Source organism: Mobula birostris, chromosome 1 (assembly GCF_030028105.1).
Source record: "Mobula birostris isolate sMobBir1 chromosome 1, sMobBir1.hap1, whole genome shotgun sequence".
NCBI classification, from domain to species: domain Eukaryota; kingdom Metazoa; phylum Chordata; class Chondrichthyes; order Myliobatiformes; family Myliobatidae; genus Mobula; species Mobula birostris.
The window spans coordinates 215,385,966-215,404,795 of record NC_092370.1 but is presented as its reverse complement, the minus strand read 5'-3'; the positions used below and the strand labels follow the sequence as shown (position 1 = coordinate 215,404,795).

At 39.9% G+C, this 18,830-nt stretch overlaps 1 protein-coding gene across 4 annotated transcripts in view; it reads right to left on the bottom strand.

Moving 5' to 3' along the window:
* Positions 1-18,830, bottom strand: part of LOC140204405 (kelch-like protein 28) — a 24,862-nt gene extending 6,032 nt beyond the window's left edge. Inside the window, exons 1-4 of one of the 4 annotated variants that reach the window (XM_072271128.1) lie at positions 18,760-18,830; positions 10,515-10,569; positions 9,395-10,327; positions 2,649-3,092 (exon numbers count right to left, since the gene is read on the bottom strand). In XM_072271128.1, the coding sequence (XP_072127229.1) occupies positions 2,649-3,092; positions 9,395-10,293 (1,343 nt within the window). In that variant the 5' untranslated portion in view covers positions 10,294-10,327; positions 10,515-10,569; positions 18,760-18,830. The remainder of the gene's footprint in view (positions 1-2,648; positions 3,093-9,394; positions 10,328-10,514; positions 10,570-18,759) is intronic. The other 3 variants (XM_072271141.1, XM_072271148.1, XM_072271134.1) reach the window with 3 other exon arrangements.

Here is an 18,830-nt window from a genome sequence, read left to right as displayed (position 1 = left end):
TTGCTAACAACAGGAATTCTGCAGATGCTGGAAATTCAAGCAACACACATCAAAGTTGCTGGTGAACGCAGATCTCTTACTAACTCTTCCTTCAGTTAGTCCTGACGAAGGGTCTCGGCCTGAAACGTCGACTGTACCTCTTCCTAGAGATGCTGCCTGGCCTGCTGCGTTCACCAGCAACTTTGATGTGTGTTGCAACTAATCATTGCTGCAATGTTTCAATGCAATTCTGAGGGCTGAGTACTTTTGCACCTCTGCTTTAAAAAATATTCATAAAACTCTTATTCTCATACAAGCAATAGAGGCAGAGGAAGATTGATTCTTGATAAGGGAATGAATAGTGTCCAGGGGTAGGCAGTAATGCCATATTATAGTATGAATTATCATATTGAAAGGCAGAATTAGTTCGAGGGTGCCCTACTTTAGCTAATTTTTATGTTCTTACTCAAGCAAAAGACCAAGTTCAAACTAAATTTATTATCGAAGTACATGTATATCACCATGTACAACCCTGAGATTAATTTTCTTACAGGTATACTGAATAAATCCAATAACCATAATAGAATCAATGAAAGTCCACACTAACAGGGTGGACAACCAGTGTGCAAAAGATAACATACTGCAAATACAAAAAGAAACAAAACATTAAAACCATTCTTATTGACTATCCATGGAAAGACAATTTCATGAAGGACAGAATACAGACAGCAAAATCTGGAGATTCTATTATGAGCCAAAGTGAAGTTAAATTTACTTCAACCAGGGAAATAAGGGCAAAGAAAAAATCCACAAATTAGGATTTTCATTCTTGCTCACTTTCTAGCGGAATGTGGAAGCTTTCATGACATTTAACCAACCAATAAAAGGACTCCTCGCCAAGGATTATTTGTGGTCAACAGTCACATATATATAATCACCAACAGGGTCCATACAGAGTTGCCAGAAACAATAGAACTCATAATACATCAGGCAAACAAAACTGTGGAACAGAGGTTTTGATTGAATGAATGAAAATACAGTGCCTATAAAAAGTCTTCATACCCCTTGGAAGTTTTCGTGTTTTATTGTTTTACAACATTGAATTACAATGGATTTAATTTTTTTTTTGCCACTGATCAACAGAAAAAGACTCTGTTGTGTCAATGTGAAAACAGATCTTTACAAAGTAATCTAAATTAATCAAATATAAAAAACAAAATAATTGATTGCATAAGTATTCACACCCAAGTCAGTATTTAGTAGATGCACGCTTGGCAGCAATTACAGCCTTGAATCTCTGTGGATAAGTCTATCAGTTTTGCACATCTGGACACTGCAAATTTTTCCCCATTCTTCACAAAACTGCTCAAGCTCTGTCAGATTGCATGGGGATTGTGAGTGGACAGCCCTTTTCAAGCCCAGCCACAAATTTTCAATTGGATTGAGGTCTGGACGCTGACTTGGCCACTCCAGGAGATTAACTCTGTCGTTTTTAAGCCATTCCTGTGTAGCTTTGGCTTTATGCTTGGGGTCATTATCTTGCTGGAAAACAAATCTTCAAATCTTCTCCCAAGTTGCAGTTCCCTTGCAGACTGCATCAGGTTTTCCTCCAGGATTTCCTTGTATTTTGCTGTAATCATTTTACCCTCTTCTTTCACAAGCCTTCCAGGGCCTGCTGCACTGAAGCATCCCCACAGCATGATGCAGCCATTACCATGCTTTACAGTAGGGATGGTGTGTTTTTGATGATGTGCGGTGTTTTGGCTTATGCCAAACATAGTACTTAGTCTGATGACCAAAGACCAAACTGGAAAATGTCTTCCAGTTAACTTCAGAGTCTCCCACATGCTTTCTGGCAAACTGTAGCTGAGATTTCATGTGAGTTCCCCCGCCCCCCACCACCAATAGTGGTTTTCTTTTTGCCAGTCTCCCATAAAGCTGCGATTGGTGAAGCACCTGGGCAACAGTTGATTTGGTGTGTCATACTAAAGGGGGTGAATACTAATGCAATTATTTATTTTGTTTTATATTTGTGATTAATTTAGATCACTTTGTAGAGATCTAGAAACATAGAAAACCTACAGTACAATACAGGCCCTTCGGCCCACGAAGCTGTGTCGAACTTGTCCTTACCTTAGAACTACCTAGGCTTACCCGTAGCCCCCTATTTTTCTAAGCTCAATGTATCCCATCCAGGAGTCTCTTAAAAGACCCTATTGTTTCCGCCTCCACCGCCGCCACCAGCAGCCCATTCCACGCACTCACCACCCTCTGCGTAAAAAACAAACCCAATAGCTCCTCTGTACCTACTTCCAAGCACCTTAAAAATATGCCCTCTTGTGCTAGCCATTTCAGCCCTGGGAAAAAGCCTCTGACTATCCACACGATCAATGCCTCTCATTATCTTGTATACCTCTGTTTTCACTTTGACACGGAAGTGTCTTTTTCTGTTGATCAGTGTCAAAAAATCCAAATTAAATCCACTGTGATTCAATGCTATAAAACAATAAAATATGAAAACTTCCGGGGGGGGGGGGGGAGGAGAAGGAACACTTTTTATAGGCACTGTATACATTTTAAATCTTTACTATTTATCCCCAACAAATATAAATTTACCATTTTGTTTCCAAAACTATATTTTTTGTGTTATAAAGATTATACTGTATTACCTGTTCATGTGGGCAGGACCATATCCTCCTATAGCATATATCATTCCATCCAAAACTGCAGCTGCAAAACAACTTCGGCTTTTCAACATAGGTGCAACAGGCTGCCATTTTTTGATTTTAGGAATGTATTTTTCCACAGACTGCAAATAATTTTCTCCATCATAACCACCTAATGCATAGAGTTCACCGGCTAAAACAGACACTCCAAGAGTGCTTCGGCATTCATTCATTCGTTCTACTGATGTCCATTTGTTGGTCTCTGGATTCCAACCTTCCACCAAATTCTCATGCTTTCGATAATTGATTCCTTGTTGAATATGGGTTGCAATTCCTCCTACCACATAAAGTTTTTGATCAACAACAGCAACTCCGCATTCATAACGTGGGCTACTGAGTGGTGCCAGACCTGTCCAGGAGTCTGTCTGAGGGAAATACATTTCCACACTGCAAAAGGGATATAAAGACTCATTAGACATGTTTATAGTAACATTATTCTGTGTTGTAAGGACTATAATTTCAGCAAGGGCAAGCTTTCCTTCACTTCATACAGCTACATAAATTTGAGTCTCAAAGTTGGTATTTTTTAAGCTTTAATGTGCTTAGTATTTTTCTGTCAAAAAAAATTCTGCCTGTTATAACACTTTGTTTTCAAACAGCTGGTCAACCAAAGAAACATCCTTTAAGGTGTATTAATAATGAAATATAGCTGAGCTTCATTTAAATTTAATTGCTAATACTGATTAGTAGTAGAGAGTTATTTTTCAAATACAAGAATTCCCAAAGTGTTCCCAGGTAAAAATAAAGCCCATCAATTACACACCCCCCTCAGGCTACAGTAAAGGCCAATTTATACTTCAGCGTCAAATCTACACCGTAGCCGCATACCCTACGCCGTACCCTGACGCACACCTCCCCAAAAATGTAACTATGCATCGGGGCAACGCAGACCGCAACAACTGTGATTGGTCTGCTTGGTAGCCTCGCATTTCCTCCTACGCTGCAATAGCTTCCCATCGGGCAACTGAAGGGCAGGGAAGGAACTCTGGCCACAATGCTTTCCATAAAGCTTTACAGACCTCCAAAATTATGGAGGACCGTGCTTGACGCCAGTTTGTAGCTAGCTGCTACAGCCTGTTGACTTCCACCTGAAGCTAAAACTCGAATGGTGATTGCCAGTTTCTGAGTATACTGTGCGTACACTGATGCAAAATAAATGGTTGGAGACGATGAACCAAATCATCAAACCTACCTGCCGACATCCAAGAATATTTGAAATGCACTTCCTCGCCCATGTCTCTCAGTGGCTAGACAAGCACAGAAAATTCACCCTCCTTCAGTTTCAGTCGCCATTGTTTAAAGTTTGAGTTTCTTTGTGTTGAGTTTCAATACGAAGAATCTCAACACAGTGGCATAGAAACCCCACCGCCAACTAGCATTTTGGCAGTGAATTGCAGAGCGACGCAGACACACCAATGCACAAGTATAAATGCTCACAACGGCATAGGCCACTTGCGTAGACTACTACGCAGAAGTATAAAACAGCCTTACGCTCCATTTGTATGAACTGTTCATAATCTGAACAGTTTGCAAATCAGAAATACGGCCATGAGTCCTCACTTGATAGATGTCTGAAGCCCTGCAGCAGCCAGCAAAATCTGTTCTGCCAAACTCCTAAATGCTTGGTTGCATGTACGGACTGTACATAAGTTGGGCATTTGCACGATGGCAAGAACATGGCTCATCACTAACCAAGACACACAGCATCCAACTATTTCCATCAACAACACTTAAGTTCTCTTTTGAACCAAGTCAATGGAATTATGTCATGTGAGAAACCTAAAGGGCTCTACTTTGTGCTTTGCCAAAAAATACTCATATCAATACTTTTTAAATGAGTAACTACATTAAATTGGCAGATATCCAAATAACTCAAAACGGTTTTTAAGTCAAGCAGGCTGGTAGGTTTACTGCCCCTACTGTGTAGGTGTGTGATAAAATCTGAGGGAAGTGATGAGAAGGTGCTGCGAATAAAAAATGGGATCAATATAGGATTAATATAAATGGGTGATGGATGGTTGGCAGGAACTTGGTAAACCAAAAGGCCTGGTTCTGTACTGCATGGCTCTGTGGCTAAACATTGAAGTCACATTTTACTTACTTTCAAGGTTATATATCCTAGGTTTCCAAGGCGACTCATTTCAAAATAAGATCAACCACCTTTTAGTTAAGTGTAAAAATAATTCCAAAAAAGCCAACTTCTTTGTTGTATTCAACTTATACTTTGACCAAAGCATTATTCAACTTAAGTAAAACTTTCCTCCAACTTATGGCGTACTTTTTGGTTATCAATAAACTTATACTAAAACTGCAAAATCTCTTGGATCGTCAAATATAGCCAACGTAGCTTAATTCATGCAAATCAGAATTCCAACATCTGGCTTCAGCTCAAATTTTAGAAATAACCTTCTGATTCATAAATAAATTAAAAATTTAAATGTTATATGTCCCAAAATGCATCCTATATCCAGAGGCTGGTTAATAAGCTAGTCCTTACCAAACAACATTTACCAAAACACTTCAATGAAGGCATACAAGATAGTTCATGATCTTAATTTAAAACTGTTAGAGAAGAGGCAGTCAAACAGCTACATAAGAATATCCCAGATACCAGTCAAATACAGTGGATTCCAGTTAATTGGGTCAACGATTAATTGGAGCAGCCGTTTATTTGGAACAACTCTTAAAGAACAAAAACTATTCAACAAAGTAGCTGGGATTCCCTTTGCTTATTTGGGATATTATGCCATTTAATTGGAGCAAGAAACTGTTGCTGAACAGTTTCTAACCAGTGTTAGTCATGTGCTCTTGCATGGCCATTAGACACTACACCATGCATCGAGTGTACAGTTTTTAAATAGCATCAGTTGCATGAGTTTGTGTTCAAAAAGCAGGTGATTTTTGTCACTGATAGCTGCTGAGAAATAAGCTGCAAGACAATTCAGAACTGTTCTGCTCATTGTGCTTTCAAGCACTTAGGACTGAAGATGCCAGAAACAGCGGGGAGTTTAAAGGAAGAATTTGAAGGTATCGAATTCTCCGTAGTTTCTAATTTGAATTAACATCTTGAATGTTACAATGAAAATGAAGATCTGGGGGATGGAACCATCAACAGTATGTATGAAAGCAGTCCATCTGCATTAGATGTCTGCACTGATTTTTTTTATATATACCTTTTAAACTATTTTCATGAAAGTTCAGCTAATTGGGGCAGCTGCTTAATTGGCCAAAATGTATTGGTCCCAATTAATCAGAAAGCACTGTATTTGACAAAATGATTCTGTTGGCATGCATTTTAAAAGCTAAAAGGAATGCTACTCACAGTAATAACATTCCTGCAAGTTCAAGAATCTGTAAACAATAAACCTAATAATGATCACTTTCAAGAAACTGCATTCTACAAATGGATACACTTCCATTTATTGCACCTGTGCTTTTCCAATAGCAAACAAAATTTTTCCTGATCAGACTGACGAGACTGGACTCTTAATCCATGAACCAAAGGAATTAAATAAAGTTTTCCCCCGGTTGGACCTCTATAGTGAAATCAGATATCAATTTCAAGCAAATTGGTACTCAAAAGGTTGTGGTTTTTTGCTAGAAAGTACAAATTAAAAAGCAATGCCTAATACAGTTTGCAAAATAACCAAGACCTTAAATTAATTAATCCAAATTCTTCACACTATAAGAGCTTGGATTCTGTTTTTGTTCCCCCCCCGCCCACTGTCAACAGTCAGATATATACATTCCACTACCAATATATTGATGTGCACTGAGCTGTCAGTCATTTAGTTCAATTATATACATACAGCAAGAAAACAGGCTCTTTGGCTCAACTGGTTCCTGTCAACTAAGGTACCACATCCAAGTTAGTCCCACAACTGACAACTGTGTTTTGGCAGAATCTCAGATGAGGTGCTGTACAAGAGTGTGATAGATCAGCTAGTTAAATGGTGTCACAACAACAATCTTGCACTCCGTGTGAGTGAGAGCAAGGAACTAACTGACTTAACTTCAAGATAGGGAAGTCATGAGTTTCCTGGTCAGTCTCCTGCTTATCATGTCTATTCAATCTGCCATCACTGATTACTGCAAACAACAGGAATTCTGCAGATGCTGGAAATTGAAGCAACACACATAAAAGTTGCTGGTGAACGCAGCAGGCCAGGCAGCATCTCTAGGAAGAGGTGCAGTCGACGTTTCAGGCCGAGACCCTTCGTCAGGACTAACTGAAGGAAGAGTGAGTAAGGGATTTGAAAGTTGGAGGGGGAGGGGGAGATCCAAAATGATAGGAGAAGACAGGAGGGGGAGGGATGGAGCCAAGAGCTGGACAGGTGATAGGCAAAAGGGGATACGAGAGGATCATGGGACAGGAGGTCCAGGAAGAACGACAAGGGGGGGGACCCAGAGGATGGGCAACGGGTATATTCAGAGGGACAAAAAGGAGAGTGAGAGAAAGAATGTGTGTATAAAAATAAGTAACAGACGGGGTACGAGGGGGAGGTGGGGCATTAGCGGAAGTTAGAGAAGTCGATGTTCATGCCATCAGGTTGGAGGCTACCCAGACGGAATATAAGGTGTTGTTCCTCCAACCTGAGTGTGGCTTCATCTTTACAGTAGAGGAGGCCGTGGATAGACATGTCAGAATGGAAATGGGATGTGGAATTAAAATGTGTGGCCACTGGGAGATCCTGCTTTCTCTGGCGGACAGAGCGTAAATGTTCTGCAAAGCGGTCTCCCAGTCTGCATCAGGTCTCGCCAATATATAAAAGGCCACATCGGGAGCACCGGACGCAGTATATCACCCCAGTCGACTCACAGGTGAAGTGTTGCCTCACCTGGAAGGACTGTTTGGGGTCCTGAATGGTTTTTAAAGAAAGGGGCTTCCCTTCCTCCACTATCAACTCTGCTCTTAAACGCATCTCCCCCATTTCACGTACATCTGCTCTCACTCCATCCTCCCGCCACCCCACTAGGAATAGGGTTCCCCTGGTCCTCACTTACCACCCCACCAGCCTCCGGGTCCAACATATTATTCTCCGTACCTTCCGCCACCTCCAACGGGATCCCACCACTAAGCACATCTTTCCCTCCCCCCCCCCCCTGCATTCCGCAGGGATCGCTCCCTACGCAATTCCCTTGTCCATTCGTCCCCCCCATCCCTCCCCACTGATCTCCCTCCTGGCACTTATCCGTGTAAGTGGAACAAGTGCTACACATGCCCTTACGCTTCCTCCCTTACCACCATTCAGGGCCCCAAACAGTCCTTCCAGGTGAGGCAACACTTCACCTGTGAGTCGACTGGGGTGATATACTGCGTCCGGTGCTCCCGATGTGGCCTTTTATATATTGGCGAGACCTGATGCAGACTGGGAGACCGCTTTGCAGAACATTTACGCTCTGTCCGCCAGAGAAAGCAGGATCTCCCAGTGGCCACACATTTTAATTCCACATCCCATTTCCATTCTGACATGTCTATCCACGGCCTCCTCTACTGTAAAGATGAAGCCACACTCAGGTTGGAGGAACAACACCTTATATTCCGTCTGGGTAGCCTCCAACCTGATGGCATGAACATCGACTTCTCTAACTTCCGCTAATGCCCCACCTCCCCCTCGTACTCCATCTGTTACTTATTTTTATACACACATTCTTTCTCTCACTCTCCTTTTTGTCCCTCTGAATATACCCGTTGCCCATCCTCTGGGTTCCCCCCCCCCCCCCCCGTCTTTCTTCCCGGACCTCCTGTCCCATGATCCTCTCGTATCCCTTTTGCCTATCACCTGTCCAGCTCTTGGCTCCATCCCTCCCCCTCCTGTCTTCTCCTATCATTTTGGATCTCCCCTTCCCCCTCCAACTTTCAAATCCCTTACTCACTCTTCCTTCAGTTAGTCCTGACGAAGGGTCTCGGCCTGAAACATCGACTGCACCTCTTCCTAGAGATGCTGCCTGGCCTGCTGCGTTCACCAGCAACTTTTATGTGTATCACTGATTACTGCTTCGCTTTCTAGCCTCTCATTTGCCTCCATGATGCTTAAGATCCCATTCCTGTCCCGGCCAATCTAATTTAAACCCACCCTTTCAGCAACAGCAAATCTGCATAGCAGAATATTGGTTCTCCTCCAGTTAAATGTAATCCAACCCTCTTGCACAGGTCATCTCTGCTGTAGAAGAGAATCTAATGGTGCAAACTCCTGAATCCTTACCCACCAATTTTTCAGCTACACATCATTTATCATATCTTCCTATTCTTTCCCTCAATAGCACAAGCCACTGGAAGTATTTAAGAGATTAATAGCCAAGATCCTACATTTTAAATTTCTTCCTATATTCATAATGCAGGACCTTATCCATTGATCTACCCAGGTAAATTTATACTGTTCACATTTAGAAGATAAATTTATAACAGGTTCACAGAGTTATCAATATAGCTCAGGAATAGATTTCAACATTTATTTGTCTATGTAAAAAAAAATAGAATAGCAAAGTGGGTACATATTTGAATACCATTTCCAAGTATTTATAAGACAAAGTAACCTATTACATTTAGCCAAATATACAGCAGACATTACTCACAATATGGAATTGTTCCATTTTATAATACAAGTTTACAGCAAAATATTACATTTATAAAATATAAATAAAGTTATGCTAGTAAATTTGGATTTTATGTTGGTCGAATGACTCACCTGTCTAATGTTGCGAACAATCCAGTTTTTCCACCAACAGCACAAAGTACTTTGGGGGCACAACGTGGTCGTGTCAATAACTCAGTCTGATGGGAAAATCTGTGCTCTGGCATAAAATGATATTTAAGGGCTTCATTTAGAAGGTGCTTGCAGGTATGTTCATCACGAATTAGCTGATTTGCTTCATATAACCTTGTCAGAAATTTTACACTTAATAATGGCAGTCGAACACAGTGCAACAGCTGTGCTAGGTATTTTTGTCTTTCTTGCACATCATATTTAATCCATGACTCTAATGCATAAAAAACAGATTCCTCCGTCACAACATTCAGGCAGTCATTTGAGATTATTTCATCCAACTCTGTGTGGTTCAACTCAAAAAATTCTTCAGTCTTGCATACATCTTCAAAATTCTGACAAATGTACTTGTTGGCAGCAAGGTACAAGTCATGACAACCATACGTTTCAGCAAACCGAGAAATACCAATGCAATTGCCAGGATCAAGCTGACTTTCAAGGAATGTACAACATTCTTTTAGAACTAGTTTGATTTGAAGCAAGTTTGCAGCCGGCAGGAGAGATTCTACTGTATCTTGCGAAATGAATATAGTTCCTGTGTATGCATACTCTACAATAGCCTGCAAAGCAGTCTCATCTATGCACTGAAACTCAACTTCAGAGTTTTCATTCTCTGAAAGGTTTCCAGTAAACATGGCTTTGAAGTATGGGCTGATGCTAGCCAGCACCACCTTGTGGGCATGGATCTTGACATCACCAACCCTGAGGACAATGTCACAAAGTTCACGATGTTGTCGAAGAAGATTCAATCCCTGCAGCAACTGTTCAGAATGCGGATGTGTCAGATTGGCAAGCATGTAGGACTGAGGGGACTGGTCCATCTGAGTGAATCAGAGATCAGAACAAAATACCTAACTATAAATAAGAAAATATTACAATATTTTATTTAATATAAAAATTAATGTGCAAATGAGAAAATAACTTGTTTAAATTAAAACTATTTCCAATAGACTGCAAAATTCTCATTATAGCATTTGAAACAACATATTATTGGCAATTAAAAATCTTGAAGCTGATAACATAATTCAGAAGCTGTACTTACTAAGGACTTACTCTCTGGCAAGTAGTTCTTCACATGTGTAGAATTGAAAAGCAATCTGAAAGATTTAAGCAAAGTACGTCAATTCAAAAAATAAAGTCACAGATAATAATTCGTTGATACTTCCCTCAAAAGCAAAACAAAAAAGGCTGCTCCTCATACTGTTTTACATTTCAGTCACATGAAAATAAGCTATGTGTAACAGAACATGTTTTAATTAGAAAAATGCATACAGGTCCACAATCCCTTATCCGAAATCCTTGGGGCCAGTTGCATTTCGGAATTTAGAATTTTTCGGATTTCAGACCCCACGTCTCTGCCCCCGATACCAAAAAACATGCATGCTCAAGTCCCTTATTTAACCTGCCTCAATGCGGTGAACTTTAGGACCCGGCGGCGCACCAAACCTACGCACATCCTCCTGTATACTTTAAATCATCTCTAGATTACTTATAGTACCTAATACAATGTAAATGCTATGTAAATAATTGTTATACTGTATTGTTTAGGGAATAATGACAAGAAATTTTATTTCCAACAAAAATATTCAATAAAACATAAAAATATACAGCTTCAACTGAATCAAACACATGGTAAATGACTTATTGGAAAAAATGTAGAATGTCACTGTCATTGTCACTATAAAACTTCAGTAACTTGTCTTTGTTTATTTAAATCATATACAGTGGTAGTTCCGACACTATTTTCTTCAGTCAGATGCCGCACAGACACACCACGATTAAGCTTCTGCAATAACTCCACTTTCTGCATTATTGATAGAGAAGATTCCTTCCCTTTTTCTCATTGTTACCCATAGGGGTATCTGCAGCTCTTTTTGACATTTTCACAGTGAAATTAAACACAAAGTCAACAGTGAACACAAAATATCAGCGAACAACAAATACACGTGTAACCAGTACGAGCGCTGAGCCACAACTGACGTCTGGCGGCCTCTACTGGTGCTGCCACCATCACACCTGAGTGACGTCAGCTGTTGGTGAAAAAAACTTCGGTTTTCAGAGCTTTTTGAATTTCAGAATTTCGGATAAAGGAATGTGCACCTGTATTTCCAAATTGAGGAGACAGCTTTAATGAGTTTTGAAGCCAATATCCAAATATATTTAATTAGCCAGGCACTAAACTTTAAAAAAAACAATATTGTCTGTCTGGTTTCAGAAAGTTGAAAGCATCAAAGAATCCCTATATATTCCAGGGATCAGCAAGTGATTCACTTAGGGGTTTCCAACTTAATGTTTACTGTATCTCTTTCCACAGATGCTGCCAGAACTGTAAAGACTCCCAGCATTTTCTGTTTTTATTTCAGATTTCAAGCATGAACGTTTTTTTTTCTTTCTTATTTGATCTATTTTTCTTCTTGGCCTTAGTCACAAGCAGCTCATATCAAAATATAGAAGCAGCACTTATCCAACTAGTAATTACAGTGAACTACATTAATTTGGTATCCTCAAGACTTTAATTTTGCAGACTTTATTGAACTATTGAATATTGCTCCCAAACATTTTTAATTTTTTTGATGTAATACAGCAGTATAATAGGCTTACCAGTGAATCACATTAGTTTAAAGAGTGTTCAAAAGGTTTAAAGCCAAGGAAAGAAAATTTCAATGATGCAGAACCATCAGCACCTTCAGACAATGGGAAAGTAGAATATTGGAGTTTTACTGTAATAACAGACTAATGACACTGGAATCATTTCCATTGGAATGTAGAAAGTTAAGAACATTAATAAAAAGTTTAACTTACAAAATTTTAAAATGGCATACAGGGCCTGTTTGGATCATAAAGGTCCAACAATTTAAAATGTTACAAAGTGACTGAAGCTATTTGAAGATATTTCCTTGTGCTAATATTGAGTCCTCTTCTCTTTTATATGACACAAAATGCCTCCAATTAAGACAACCAATCTTCTACCTGCTTCAAAAGGGCAACAATTATACTAAGTGCCCAAAAGCAAGGTGAGCTGCCGTAACAACTATCGCCCAGTGGCACTCACATCTACAATGATGAAATGCTTTGCAGGTTGGTTATGGTTAGAATTAACCCCTGTCTCAGAAAGGACCTGTACCCACTGCAATTTGCTTATCACCACAGTAGGTCTACAGTAGATGCAATCTCATTAGCTCTTCATGCAGCCTTGGATTACCTGGACAATACAAATACTTATGTCAAGATGCTGTTTATGACAACAACTCAGCATTTAACACCTTCATTCCTACAGTTCTGATCAAAAAGCTCCAGAACCTGGGCCTCAGTATTTCTCTCTGCAATTGGTTACTCTGCTTCCTAAGCACAATACCACAATTTGCAGATCAGAAATAACATCTCTACCTCACTGACAATCAACACTGGCACACCTCAGGGATGTGTGCTTAGTCCACTACTCTACTCTCTCTACACCGTGACTGTGTGGCTAGACACAGCTGAAAAGCCATCTAAAAATTTGCTGGTCATACAACTGTTGTTGGCATAATTTCAGAGGGTGACAAGAGCGCATACAGGAGTGAGATCAGCTAGCTGAGTGCTGTTACAGCAACAACCTTGCACTCGACCTCAGTAAGACCAAAGGATTGATTGTGGACTTCAGAACGGGCATGACAAGAAATGCACACCAGTCCTCAGAGGGATCAGAGAGGAAAGAGTGAGCAACTTCAAGTTCTTGGGTGTCAATATCTCTGAAGTTCTATCCTGGACTCAACATATTGATGCAGCTACAAAAAAGACATGACACTGTCTATATTTCATTTGGAGTTTGAGGAGATTTGTTATGTCACCAAAGACACTCACAAATGACTACAGGTGCACCGTATTCTAACCGGCTGCATCAGTGTCTGGTATGCGGGGGGGGGGGGGGGGGCGGGTACTGAACAGTATCGAAATAAGTTGCAGAGAGTTGTAAACTTAGTCAGCTCCATCATGGGCAATAGCCTCTGTAGTATCCAGGACATCTTCAGTGGAGTGATGCTTCAAAAACAAAAAAAAAACAAAAGGTGGCATCCATCATTAAGGACTCCCACCACCCAGGTCATGCCTTGTTCTCATTGCTATCATCAGGAAGGAGTTACAGAAGCCTAAAGGCACACAGTTAACAATTCAGGAACAGCTTCTTCCCCTCTGCCATCCGATTTCTGAATGGACACTGAGCCAATAAACACTACCTCACTACTTCTTTAAATTTCTATTTTTGCACTACTTAATTAAAATTTACATTTTTTAACCGCCATTCACATTTTTTCTATTATGTATTGCATTGTACTGCTGCCGCAAAGACAACAAATTTCATGATGTATGCCAGTGATATTAACCTTGATTCTGAATCCTGCCAATGGTGCCTAGAAATGTCACGCACAAAAATGAGATTCTTCCTAAACCAGCACATCAAAGTAAAATATTCCCTAGTTTGGGATTTATAGCCTTAGAGGCACTTTGGATTTTCAAGCATTTTTCATCTGCGGACGTGGCAGCCACAACACCCAGTCTGTGAGAATTTTGTTGAAGCAGTATGTGGTTTTGTGAAGGTCAAAGCCAGGGGGCCTCCATTATAGGATCATGCTTCCTGCATGGAGTATGTCCCTTCATTCCTTTCAACTATTAATAGCCCAGTGCCAATGACAAGAATATTGGTTGCTGTTTCCAAGTGGCTGGTGTAATTTAAAATGCTCTTGTAAAGTCTGTATGAACGGCGAGGTTAGTGCATTCTCCACAATTTCTTCACCCTGCAGCAAACTGCAGGTGGGAAAACATTGCCTGACACCAGTAGACACTACTTGGACTGGATTTAGAGTAATTTCTACAGCAATTTCAATGGAAAAGGAAGCAGTGGAGACAAGAGTCAGTACCCTTTTTAAAAATGTTTCTGGAGCTAGAATTTATCCTGGGTAGAAATTTCCCTTGCACTATTTACAATGCAAATGTATTTTTCTTCCACCACAAGGCCAATCAACCTCAAGTTTATAACCCAATATCCACTTATCATACCATGAGTATACAGGTTTCCCCCGCCATCCGAAGGTAGAGCGTTCCTATGAGACGGATCGTAAGCCGAAAAATGTCGTAAAGCGAAGAAGCAATTACCATTTATTTATATGGGAAAATTTTGTGAGCATTCATAGACCCAAAAATAATCTACCAAATCATGCCAAATAACACATAAAACCTAAAATAACAGTAACATATAGTAAAAGCAGGAATGATACGATAAATACACAGCCTATATAAAGTAGCAATACTTTTCCACAATCATTACTGAACTGTTCTCTGTAGAGAAAATCTCACACAAGTGCCGTCGGCAGAAAATCTCACGCAAGCGCTGTTGGCAAAAACACGGCGCAAGCGCTCTCCAGTAACCTTTAAGCTATGAAGCTGCCAAATCATACCAAATAACACGTAAAAATACACAGCCTATATAAAGTAGAAATAATGTATGTACAGTGTAGTATCACTTACCGGAATTGGGACGACAGTGCCGAGCACACTGATGATGGTGTGTCAGGCTGAGTTGTCGCAGGTTGTGGTGGTGCAGTGGCCCCCACCCTCCAGGTCGCCAACCGATACATTGCCGTGAAGCATGCAGGGGTGCAGCGGTAGCCAGGAGGCACGCAGCACATCTTTAAGAAAAATGACGACATAAACATGCTAATTAATTAGGTGCCTCCTGACAGGTAATTGTCGGCCTAGATCCCTGCCGATTTCTGATTGCGTCGTCTCTGATCTGGGCCGACAATTACGTGTCAGCGGCACCTAATTAATTAGCATGTTTATTTTGGCTTTTTTCTTAAAGATGTGCTGTGTGCCTCCTGGCTACCGTTGCATTCTCCGCGAATCGGTATCTGTCCGTGGCCTGGGGGTTGGGGTGGTGGGACACTGGGGTGTCATCTCGTCATCTGTTTCCATTAGAGCAGGCAGCTCATCTCCTCCTATGGCTGCCCACCTCGATGTCGAAAGTCGAGATTCATCGTCTGCTGTGGCTGATGTGGAAGGCCTGCTTGACTGCTGAGCCTCGCGCATTTTTCTATCACACAGTTCTTTGTAAGGACTCAAACCATCCTGCAAATATCCCCTAAACCGATGTACCCTTTCAAAATTAAAGTCGTACTTTATCATTACTCATTCGATTTCGATTGTTATCCTTTTTTCTTCCAATTGCATCAGCTCTTCATCTGTCAGTTCTTGGTCATGGGATGCCAATACCTCTTCAACATCATGTTCGTCAGCTTCCACAAGCCAAACTCACTTTGTCCTTACTTCGTCCACCACGATCAAAACGCTTAATTATGTCTAGTTTTATGCTAAGTGTAACACCCTTAAGAGCTCTTTCAGGCTTTTCCGATACCATAGAACTCACCTTGCAAACGGCTGCTCACAGGCACGTGTTAAAGCAATGCCATTCCAAACCCGGGGGAGAGCGGCTGCTCGGGGCACGCACTGCCTTTTATTGCACGCTGATTTTCTCGCGCGCTGCTTTCTTTTTCGTAACAGTGAGGTTTCGTAAAGCGAACGTTCGAAAAGCGGGGGACACTTGTATATTGAAGTTTTATTTATAGCATTGGTGGATTTCAAAAAACCACTTTTCCCCCACAAGGTTATTCAAATATGAATAGACTTTCAAACTTACACTTTAAGTAGTAATCATTTTTGAAATTGCAAGGACAGCTATATAAACAAACAGAACTGTCTGTAAAGAGAACAAATTACCTGTTCACGGGAATCCTAGTAAGAGAAATAGCTTGTTAAAATGAGATTACCCAGAGACAGTCCCATATACATTGGAAGCAATACTGACAATAGGGTTACGTTAATCAGGCAACATCAAAATATTCACCATGATTATAGAATAGTGGAAGGTTTAGGCATTGTAACCAGGTGGCCCAGATATCTTGCACCATTTTAAAATTCATAGATGGTCCAGATTAGCTTATTTTGCCACATTGTTTGATGTGCAGTCAATACATGGACATACAAAACACCTAAGAGATACCCTTCAAGGTACTGTGACAAACTTGATGTTTTGGCTTAGCCTCTGCAGCTTTTAGAATATCAACATTGGCCAACAAAAATGCTTGAATATTCACAATGTAAAAGTTTAAAAAATGATAATTTTAAAGAACCATCTGACACCCCCCAAATACTGAAACTATGCAATTGAAATTATTGAAAAATTAATCATCTGTGTCATATCTGTGTACTTCAAGTGCAAATAATTTTTCTCACTAGATCGCCCTTGCGTATCTGCTTTTGCTGAATAAAGTCCGTTACAAAGTAGAAATAACTAGAAACACTACTTGTGCAAGAACATTAAAACAGTGAAATTTGCACAGCAATTATCCAATACTTCAATGAATTTACAGATGTTTTCGGTAACATTCAATTCATCTCCCAACTTTAACAGATACCAAGTTGAGATCTTGAACAACTAAGCATGAACACAATTGGATTCATTGATCGGCGAAATGAGCACTGGAGTGCAAGATTATTCTTGGTGATACACAAAATTTAAATGAGAATTATTTCACTAACAAATTTTACTTTAATTTTAACTCAAACATCTACCAATAACTAAAGACACCAACATTGAAAACAAAAATGTTTTAGAGTGTGTGGCACCACCAACACTTCCCCTCCACCCCACTGCCTTGGGAAACTGAAGATTAACTGTTTTCTCAAAACACTGCTGCTTTTGTTTCCCACAGAAAAAAAACTGGACTTTTGACATGGTAACAGTTAACAAATGCCACAATAAAGATCGAATTAGGATGATGAGAAACTTAGACATGATGTTGCCAAGCAGCCATTTTGACTTTTGAATATTGCTTGAGAGATTCTGCTAATAAAACATTTAATTTCCTGCCATGTACAAGACAGATTATACTGTATATGCTGCAGCTATGGTACATGAATGTAGCAGATTTATATTCACAGGTGCCAATTAAATAAGCGATTTGGGGTTGTTTATTGAATTACTGAACAGTTACACCTCAGGATCCCATCATTTAACCAGACAGTTCGAGTTATACAAAACAGAAGGAGGCCCTTCTACTGATGCTCTACGGGCTACACAGTACATAAATCTTTACCTATTCTGTTCCATTGTTGCTCACTTTGCTCATAATATTTAACTTATATTCCTTCATTATAGGGAAGGAAACAGCATGGTAACAAGCTCTTTGATCCACTGAGTCAAAATTATCAACAAAATAGATCGTCCCATATTCTCACCAGTCCCCCCCACCCCCGCCCGTGATTTTACCATGCAGCAGCCCACTGTGTGCAGCTTACAGAGGCCAATTAACCTACAAACTTACACATCTTTGTGAGGAAACCCAAGCAGTTAAAGGGAAAATGTGCAATATATTATAAACAAATTATTTTAATGATCAGCATACTCAAGATTCTGCAGGAATTCTGGTTTAGAAGTAACACTGATCCTTTAGAAATGGTTGATAAATTTTAAATCATTTCTCTGTATGGCAGATGAACATTTGGGAGTAATCCATTTTTCAACCATATCTAACTAAAACCATAGTGTTAAATTTCAGGATTATACAATTTAATGGTTAAAAATGAGCGAATTTTGCTTGTGATTCTTTATGTCACCAAGCATAAACAGTTGAAAGATTTTCACATTACAGATGAAAACTAATTAACATTTTAGTTACAATCTTTTACATCAAAATTTGAACGATTTATTTTGTGAGAGAACGTTGGGGTTGACGGATAGTATTTTTCTCACCCACGAAACTGATTATAACATAACGTAGATACTGTACCCCTTTGTTGTCGCTTATTTGAAAATCTAAAGCCTTCAAATCAAGAATGAATGGCAGTTTCATACAAGTATTACTGTAGTAAAAGGCATTAATTGGTAATGTCATACCAAAGCAGTCTTATTATTGTTTTTTTCTACGTTCGACAATAAGTTAAATAAACAAACAGAAATACACCCGTTTTCAAGAAAATAATTCCGAACAACAGCTCGCGCTTATTTACTATATATACTTCGTACTGTGGTAATGACTTGAACCATACAAGAGACAAATCATGCATCTGTACTCTTAATTCTACAATCAGGCTCTTTTAACTTTTCACAACTTCATCCACTAATTCATTGGAGTTAATAAGGGCCCTTGGCCTATTTCAGGCACATCTATTATCACATATAAATCTGTAAGTTACCTCAATTTAAAACAATTAAAAGTGATACATTTTAAAACGTCACATCCAAACAAACTCACCTAACGAGAAGACGGTGAAAAACCGCCAAGCCAAAGATGAACAAACCGTCCAATTCCCTATCAAACACAAA